Source organism: Poecile atricapillus, chromosome 2 (assembly GCF_030490865.1).
Source record: "Poecile atricapillus isolate bPoeAtr1 chromosome 2, bPoeAtr1.hap1, whole genome shotgun sequence".
Lineage (NCBI taxonomy): Eukaryota > Metazoa > Chordata > Aves > Passeriformes > Paridae > Poecile > Poecile atricapillus.
The window spans coordinates 101,003,275-101,013,153 of NC_081250.1; the positions used below are offsets into that span (position 1 = coordinate 101,003,275).

At 40.7% G+C, this 9,879-nt stretch overlaps 1 protein-coding gene across 2 annotated transcripts in view; it reads right to left on the bottom strand.

Moving 5' to 3' along the window:
• The window catches only part of CEP192 (centrosomal protein 192), a 58,004-nt gene extending 48,519 nt beyond the window's left edge, over positions 1–9,485 (bottom strand). The window contains exons 1-9 of one of the 2 annotated variants that reach the window (XM_058833380.1): positions 9,359–9,485; positions 8,753–8,986; positions 7,838–7,960; positions 6,163–6,317; positions 4,621–4,664; positions 3,172–3,304; positions 1,948–2,102; positions 698–838; positions 129–450 (exon numbers count right to left, since the gene is read on the bottom strand). In XM_058833380.1, the coding sequence (XP_058689363.1) occupies positions 129–450; positions 698–838; positions 1,948–2,102; positions 3,172–3,304; positions 4,621–4,664; positions 6,163–6,317; positions 7,838–7,960; positions 8,753–8,922 (1,243 nt within the window). In that variant the 5' untranslated portion in view covers positions 8,923–8,986; positions 9,359–9,485. Of the gene's footprint in view, positions 1–128; positions 451–697; positions 839–1,947; positions 2,103–3,171; positions 3,305–4,620; positions 4,665–6,162; positions 6,318–7,837; positions 7,961–8,740; positions 8,987–9,358 lie in introns of both variants that reach the window. The other variant, XM_058833379.1, reaches the window with a different exon arrangement.
• Positions 9,486–9,879: the final 394 nt, after the last annotated feature.

A 9,879-nucleotide genomic window follows, 5' to 3' on the forward strand; every position in this document is an offset into this window, starting at 1 on the left:
TACCAACTCCTACAGCTAAATAAAAATGTCTAGCTCACAATTTTATTTCTTTTTCCATGCAACAGACTATAGTCACAATTGCATAGACAAGTTTAAAGTAAAGATAGGTTGTATGTAAAGCATCCTACCTTTGTCTGTTGTAGCTAAACTTAAGTTCTCACAGCTCTCCCCAGCTGGAGACAGGTAAGTATCAGGAAGACCAACTTTACATTGAGTTGCATCTGCCCTGAGAACTTCAGGACTGGCGTCATGTCCCAAAAATCCTCTTGCTGTGTGTAGCACTTCTCTGTCAGAAGCAGCAGCCTGACAGACAGAGGACTCTACTTCTTGGTTTGGACAGACATCAGAGACATCAGCTTTATGGCTGTCCATGCACTGGAGATACAGGGAATCTAATGGCAGCTCAGCAGCTGTGTGGGAATCCAGCACATCCCCAGCAGTCATGGAATTCTTTGAAAACAATAATCATTTGAAAAGTGTCAGAAGCACAGTTATTAACTGCATGCATTAAAAGTTCTAGATACAAAATAGTCCAAGCTATGTTTGAAAAATAGGCCTAAAACCAAAGTGGTATTAACTTTTTGTAAAGGAAGGTTGGGTGCTTAGCTAAAAATCTAACAAGTTTTCTAACACATTGCCATCATTTTCTACACTCTTACTCACATGAATAATAGGAATTTAAATGGAAATTTCATACCATTTGCTGTGCTGCTCTGGGCAGCATTTCTCTTTGCACAGGACTTCCAGTTATCCTTTCATTTTGTGAATCTTCGTCACTAGCATTTCCAGAGTCTATTCCAGTCACAGCCCCATAGCTGGCAGAACCCTCAAAGTTCTCCTTTAAATAAAAAACATAAAATATTTAGGTTCCACTAGAATAGATATACAGAAGGGAAAAAAAAATAACACTACAGGGCCTTTTAGAATTTTAAAAAATTCTCTAGTAGAAAAGAGATTAATGATACTTGTTCACTCCTATGACATTGCCATGGCCAGCACCTCCAGCTAGCCTCCACCACCAGGGACAATAGTTCCTATGCCAATCCATGGATGTGCCTGCAAGGGCATACTCAGCAAGAAGATGGGAAGATCTCTTCTTATTCTTACCACATCCTCTCATTTCCTTTAACATGGGTACTGCGTCACTCCTCTTTCCCTTCTGGCCGACACATTGTTGGATGAGGGCTCCAAATCATACTCAGAGCCCTTTTTACCTACCCTACTGTCTTATCTACAAGGCACTGAAGCAGGGACATCTTGCACAGAGAAGCCCTGAGGACAGAGCTCTGTTATTCTCTTTCTTAAAACCACTTATCCCTTCCTTCATGCACTGCTATAACAAATTGCAGCCAGTCCAGACAATTTGTACAGGGTTAACATCACTTCCCACACAGCTTGGAAACTCTGATGTCAGTTGGGAAATAGCTGAAATTTCAGAAGCTGTAGTTTAACTGTTTAAATCAATCACACTTTTCCACTCTGGTCAAGCATGCGACTGCCCGGATCACATCGACTGTTGCAAAGCCAAGAAAATGGAAATGCACTTAATCCCTGGCAACCTCTTTGGAATGGAGCTAACTGTTGCTCAAAGGCAAACCACAAGCCAGCCTGTTGCTGCCCTACATTTAACTTCCACACATTTACCAATTATTTAAGAGAATTATTGATTCTCCTGGAAAGACAAGTCTCTGTGTTGCTATACACTTAATAACACCTTGGACATGGGTATCCAAGATGGGAAAAAAAAGGTGATTAAAAAGATTATTTATAAATTCATATGATGAAAAAGAAATTACAGCATGTTGCTTTAAAAGCTATAGAAACAAAAAAATGAAACCAAAAAAAGTTAAAACTATCTCTGTTTAAGAATACCAACAAATATAATCACTGAAAGTTTAACATGTTTAAGAGCCATTGGGCATACTGAGCTTTGAACTTTAAACCTACTTGTAGTAAGACATTTTCAGAAAGCTTCAATGCTGCACAGCATTCTGAGAGTTTCTGCAGGTTGGTGTCTCTTGTCACCATTTCTGGTTGTAACAGCTGCTCAAAATACGCTTCTAATTGGTTATCAAAGAATTCTTCATCATGAATATCATCATCTATGAAAAGAGAAGAAAATATTCTTTTCACTTTTAACAGACAATTTATATCACCTGACATACTATCAGAACAATTCCATAATTTACACTGAATACTGAATTGCATGATAAAAATAAAAAGACCAGTTAGCTTCACCAGTACTGGAACCCTGAATAGGCAAGTATTTCCAGCTACCAGCTACCAACTTCTCAAAGGGCAATTAAAAGTAACTATCCTCTTGAGGGGAAAAAAAACCACACTTATTTAGAGTCAGCAAACTATTAACATAATTCTTATATGCTTAACTCTCAAGTGAAGTTATGCAACAAGAAAGAACAAAACAACTTCAAAAGACAGTCAAGACATGTAGATGCCATGGGAGAAATGCAGTAGCCCTACTTTATTGCAAGAGTACTTCATCTCACAACAGTAAACCTACTGATCCCTCTGCCTTCCTCACTGGTACATCGAAGAACATGCCCTGTCATCCTTCATGTCATGGGCAAAGTTAGCTGCATTAATGAAGAGCATGTTTGTCCTTCTGCAGCAGCCACTGGAAGGGCACAGAAAGTTCAAAACTCTTGGTAATACAGAACTCATGCTCTCACTTTTATGCCTGCAGGTAAACTGGACTTCCAACTTGGGTGCCATCCCCCACATGCAGCATCTAAAGAGAGCTGAATTCAAACTCAAGTAAAGGTCCTTTTTAACTGCATGGGTGTGCTCTTCACCACAGAATTTTATATGTACTAACCCATACTGAAAATGTAGGTAGAGTTACCACTTTATTAAATCAATGCCCATGCTGCCACCTATATCTTTGATTCACAGTAACTGAGAACTGTTATTTAATATTTTAGATTAAAATTCCAATTGCAATCTTGTCTGACAAATTCCATAGATGCCTACTCCTGTTACAATTTAGAAATAGTCAGTTCTCCAAAGAACAATTTACTATTGTTACACTACTTTTTTATCAAGCACAATCCAATATTAAATACTTGAGTAAAACAAAATCTTTCTACTCAAGTATGCAATAACAGATTCAGAATTATAGACACAGCTACCAAGAGCTATAAAGACACCTACCAGTGGAATCTTCATCCGAGCTTAGAAGAGATGAGAGTTTTTCATTCTCCAAAAAACTTGAAAGGCTATTGCTAAGATGAACACTTGAGATAGCACCATCTATCAGCTTTTCAGAAGGTTCAGATGGACCAACCTGTGAAAAGCACCCATAAAGAAATGTTTCTAGAAATTACTAACTATTGTATGAATTCAGTTAATAAAAAACAATTAATGAGGTTAATAATATTGCAAAACTCCGCACACACATTTTTAATTATCCCAGGAAATACTCTAGTTCCAATGGACTTTGCCTACTAACTTCTAGAATGGATGCATGCAAGAAACGCAGGAATCATAAAAGTGGAAGAGCAAAAATGCATCTGAAGGATACCAAACTTAAGAGATCTCAAAATAAAGAGCTGAAACGTTGCATTAAAGAGTTTAGACTTGAAAAAACTGTCCTACATTATTCATTGAGCTGCAATCCCAACTTAAATGAACAAAGATATCTCTCAATAGTTTCCCATGCTGTTAAAACAGAGCATCTTCAGAAATTGTGCACACAGATCCACCCTTTGTTGAAAACTTCTCCAAATGAGCACACTGAATTACTCAAAAAGTAATATTTCAGCTGAATCTAGCTAACAGCAAATACTCTATCTTTTCTATAGCTGAATAATTTTTAAAAACAGCATGATGTAATGTCTGGTATGGATTTAGTTTCACATTCTTTGTAGTGAACAGATCATCTTTGACACACAGCAAAAAAAAAGTCCAAGTTCAGAGAGTAAAGAATTTGAAAGGAAAATGAATTATGGTTTTCAGAAGACAGCCTGCAAGCATTCAGCTCCAACTCACTGACCACTGTGGCCCCTACAAAAATCAAATGACAGAAAACTAAATCAAAATACTAGCTGACACATTAAGGAGTATGTATTGGACAGCATTTGGCTGTAGCTTGATGCATGTTTTCTACAAGGAACAGGACAACTCCCATTCCTGTCTGCATTGTATCTCTGTGCCCAAAACTGTTACCATCTCTAACACAGTAGATAAAAACGGGTGAAGTATAACCCTACCTGTCAATAACAGCAGCTATTTGCTAGCTCTGGATTGTCTGCTTCAATTTCCAAAAGCACTACAAAAAATTCCTCATAAGATGCTTCACTAAGACTACAACTGGGATAAAATGCAAGGTCCTTACACAGACAAAGAATTACAAGACAGCAGAGGCTAGGAGCAAACAACATTTTTCACAGCTGAGGAACATTGGATAGTCATGCTCAAACAGTACTAATTAAGTGCAAAATGAAGGCAAAGTGAGTCATGCCAGCACCTTTATAAACTTAAGGTATACACAAGACAATAAACACAGTTCCATTCCCTTCCTCCTCCTCTGACAGAATTAAGTCTATTAAAAGGTTAATATCAGAAAACCTTTCATTTCACTGTATTTGGAAAAGCTTTTACCTTGCTCTTAATGTCTGGGAGAAAACACATTCCAGTTGGCAAATCTGAAACATAAGAAAGTCGTGTAAGTAGTATTTTATTAATATAACATGAGAACATAACAAGTGCTGACTATTCTCCAAGGTTAAACTGGGCCTGTGGAAGGTCTTGGTGTACACCATAGAAATAACCCAAACATACAGATTACCACAACACTAAAACTTGCATGTTCTTATGACAATGATCCAAAGGAGCTTCTTAAAAAGGCAGAGCTTCATCAGGGCTAGAACTCTAAAAATTATGAAATGTATTTACTGCTCAAGGATTTCCACAAGGCAGCACAAGAAAGTAAGGAGTCACAATTTGTACTAGCATTAGGAGAAGCAAGTGTTCTGTTTCACTGATGCATTTCACCTACTGGACCAATTTTTGTTTTGGATCATTTTAGGGAGCTTCCACTTGTCTGTGTGTTATAGCCACACATAACTCACTTGCAAAGTCCCACATGACAGAGAACAGTTTAGACTTGCACACACAGATTTTAGCAAAAAAGGTTTGTAATTCTTCAGTAATAGGTGTGAATAAAAGGCAATTTCTAAACAACAATTTCCAAGCTAAAATCAAGTAACTAAATCTGACTGGCCACTATCAAGTCCAAACACTGGGCAGTCTCAGCTTTCTCAGCTTTCCAAAGTATCACCATTTTGTTGCCAGTTACTGCCACTTCCTCAAGGCTACAGTAACAAATGACTGAAGCCAACACTTCCCTGTTAAAAGTGGTTTTTTATAAAGCTCTATTTATATTAGAGTACCTTCCAATTCAACATATTATCTGTCAAAATTATTAATACTTCACAAAAACCAATACAAATACTCAAAGATTGGAAAAGTCTAAAAGTATATATTTACTAACTGTATTTACTGAATTTGAAGGGACAAGTAGAATTTATTCACAGAACTGGTATTAGTAAAAACCCCAGGCAATCTTAATATCAGCAGCCATGCTATTAAAATAAGTTTGGGAATATTCTTTTGCTTCCACTACCCTACTCAGACTTCAGAAAAAGTACATTTTCACAGCAAGTATTCAAAGCTATTTTTTCATGTATAACTTCACAAGGAGTGTATGCTTCCAACACCTACAGCAGCAATTAAAGACCTCTATTACAGGCTGGAATAGGGCAAGAGAAGAGATACTAGTTAAAGCATAACCTTGCAGCCTTACACTTACTGAAACAGAAGGGTAGAGAACAAGCTACACACACTTCTTCCACAAAGTCCCTTGAACTAAGTCAGATTTCTACTGGCATTCTATTTATGGTAGTATATAGCAAACATTACTTTCACCAAATTGCTGTATAGCTTTGTACTTTGAGGAAAAGTCCAAGAACATGTCAACCACAAGCTCTCTCTACTTTCAGTTTGCTCAAATCCAAGAGATTTCTTTTAAAAACCCATTTATAATCTGCCATAAAACAGTGAAAGGGTCAAAAGAAAACATCCGTAGCATAAAAAACTAATTACAGTGACAATAAGCACACAATTTTTCTCAAAATCTAATACCTTCCAATCGCTCAAGTGGCAAAACTTCACGTAAGGTACCTTGACTGCAATTTGAATGCTCAATGACACTCTGAGCTTGCTCTCCATATATTGAGTGGGATTCTTTCAAATTAACACAAGGCGGCTGAGGCTCTTCAATCTGCGTAGTAATTTCCCTGGAAAGAGAATTATTTCAATTAAAAATCAGTAAGCTACATAGATCATCATCTCTCATGATAAAGATTTGACAAATTCTCTAATTTCTTTGTCTCAGTCAGTTGTTCTCAATATAGGATAGATTCTAGAGACTTGTCATTTTATAATAAAAGAATACATTAGAAAATTATAAGTACTTCAGTTTCACAATCTAAACTGTGAAACAAATAGTGAAATTTCATGCAAAATATGCCTCTCTACCTATTTGTTCCTCTCTTTCATTTCCATAAAAAGAGGGAAAAGTATAAGGATAAAAGGGTCTACTCTGGCCAAGTTCCATGATCCATTTGAGACAAGCCAAACACTAGACAAGATTTCACCAAGTCCACAATATCACAAAGTCTTTTGTTACATTTAATAAGGGACCAAATTATAAAGAGCACAAGTTACTGAAATTGTATGTAGTTAAACAACAGCTTTTGTAATTATGCAGGAAAGTTATTCTTCACTTCTGGTTTACAGAACATCCATGCAGGCTTATAAACTAATCATACCAGATGCCAAAATTTCATGCTTTTGCTTCAATATTTTAAATGAATAAATGAAAGTAACATTTGAAAGTCAAAAACACAACTATTCCATGTTCTGTGTTTTGTTTTCTTACTTGAGTACAATCAAGACTCTGACTCCCTCACAAATCTTATATTCTTCATTTTGATAGGGACATACTGCCTAGAGTGCAATTTTATCAGTGAGAAATGCACACAGTGCCTTCTTTCACAACAGGAGCACATCTGGCCTTGGTTAGAATAACCTATGCAACAGCTTCCAACACTTCCACCACTCAGCAATGCTTTCTCAAGTCACTAACACTAATTATTTCCTAAGAAATACCAATCACTGAAGCTACAAGGAAGGCAAATTTAATAGAAACTGTTGCTCCTTTCTGTATGCAAACTGCTTGATACTTACTCAAAACATATTTATATCAGTGCAAAATGCTATTCACACACAACATGAACCAGAAACATCAGCTCAATTCTAGATTATGTAAAGCAACCTAGGTAAATACAGCCCACATTCAGGTAAGTCAGTTAAATAATCATGCTTAGGACATTTTTTATTAGTGTGACAACAAAACAAAACCTCACAGTCTAGAAAACATCCCTTCTGAAGATTCATTCCTGTCACATACATGAAGTCCAATTAGTCAAACAGCAAAATGCTACTCGTGTAGGGCTGCACAGGCTAAGTGGCATCAATCACTGCAGAGGGTGCTTGCACCTGGCCTAGCACTATCCCTCTTCACAAAACATGGAGGAGCTGTTTTTGTAGGAAAAACTGCCCAGGCTGCCAAACACTGTAAGCTAACAGGCCAATGCACAGCTGAGGTCTCCAGTTACTGCAAGCCAGTAGTAAAAGCTCCTGTTTCCAACTCTGAAGTAGCTCATAATTAGCCATACAGTACATATAAATCTACATACTAACTTACTGGTATCTGCATTTTAGGGCAGAATTATATTTTAACTACCTCACTTACATGTCATCACGAAAGCTGAGGGCAAATCTCTCCACTGGCTCAGGATGTGACTGACTGCTGAGAGGAGATGCTGATAGAGGTGAATGTTTCCCTTCCAGATAGGATGCACAATCATCAGGAAGCCTGTAAATGTGGGGTGAAAAAACACACATCAGTCTTTCTAATATGCACTGCTCCTGTTTTCCAAAGAACTGGGGGGTGGGACTCATATTAATGACTACTTATTTCCTGTAAGTTAAATTACTTCAATATTTTAGCTAATCTGTCTCTACAGATACACATATATATCCTGAATGCTCCTCTCCAGTCTTCTGTAGCTCTTTAGAGAAATACCACATTACAGATTTTAGTGGCTAGTGATGTCCTTCTGGAACACACACTTCTGGAAAGACAGGGTATTAAAGTCTCGTCTTACTTGTTAAGTAACAGGACAGCAGTTAAGTGCAAAGGCTTCAGATTGCTACTCTTTGCTCTACTCCTTGCTGAGCAAGTTTTAATTCTTATACATAACAGTAACTCTCACACTTTCTGAAAGGAGCCAGATTCAGGTAACGTCAGAGAACAGTTAACAGAGAACACACATGTAAAAAATATATTATTTTTTACACAACTTCAAACAGGAGTGTAAGTCAGCTGAAGAGATGAGCAAAAAGAGACTTGGCCGTTACAGTCTAAAAATTAAATTACTTTTGAAGGGCATTTTTTATAAATGTTAAGTATTGTACTAGTTACAAATTAAATGCAAATTTTACACTGGTAATACAGACAATCCTATCTTTGCTGATTACTGAGACACTGATTGGTAAATAGTTTTATCACGGACCAAGTAATCTGTGAAATTAATTTTTGCTGTCCAGAGTTAAACGCTTCAGCTGTTTTCTTGTACTACTGAGTGGCACTTACTGAGACTCCCACCTGTTGTCACCGCCCGCTTGGCTCCTGGCAACAGTGGAGGCCGCCACAGGTAACCCCGGGTTGGAGGAGACGGTGACATTCTCAAAGACGACACTCGCGCTGCTGTTCAAGGAATGGCCCAAGTAGCTCGGGAACGTCTCGTCGGCGATATTCCTGAAGTCTTCCATCATCCTGCACCCGCTGCCTGGAACAGCACTCGGCCCGGCAACACCATCAGCCCCGGTCGGGCAGCATCTGCAAGCAGCATACAAACAGCTTCACATTTGCACAAGGCAATGCGCTTCAGTCGCACATCACTGCCAGTACTCCTGGGCAATCACCCCGCTTTACCGCAAGAGCGCTCAAGAGCCATTCCCCAGCTCTCCCACCAAGACTTTTGGGGGACGCGCTTTCACAGCCCTCTTGGAGCGCCTAAAAAGAGCGGTGCTCCTGCGAGTCGCAGAAGCGCCGCTGCGAGACGTGCCAGCCTATATTTAGCCTGTAAAGCCACCCGCACCGAGGCAGTCCGAGCCCGCCTTCCTCCCTCCGCGGCCCCTCAGGGAGCACCTGGGGCGACACCAACTCCTTGTGACCACGGGCCGCGGCGGGAAGGCTCCGACTGCTCACCGGCCACGCTCCGCCGCGCAGTTCGGCGACGGGGAAGAGGCTGGAAGCCGGCGACCGCCTTTTCGCCCAAACAGGAGGGGGAAACGAGCTCTGCCCTTTCCGAGGGTCCCAGGAGCAGCAGGAGCGCTGGCGGACAGACGGACCGACCGCCAAAACTCGGGATCCGCGCCGCCGCCGCAGCGCCCCCCAGCGGCCGGGCGGGCACCGCTCGCTCCCCTGGCGCGCAACGGAAACGGCCGCGCGACCGACCCGCCCCCGGCGCGGCCAGGGGCGCGTGCGCGGCGGCGCCGCCCGCGCCACCCAAACTTCGGCGATCCCGCCCGCGCAGCCAATGGCAGCGCCCCAAGCGGAGCCGGCGATTGGCGGGCACGGGCCGCGGTGGGAGGCGGGGGGGGAGAAGGTTTGGGGGCGGGGCGGCGGGGACGCTGATTGGGCGGTGCGCGCGCGGCACCGTCCAGCCCCGCCCCCGGCGGCCGTTAGGCGGGAACGGAGGGCGGGCGTTTCCCGAGGGAACGAGAGCG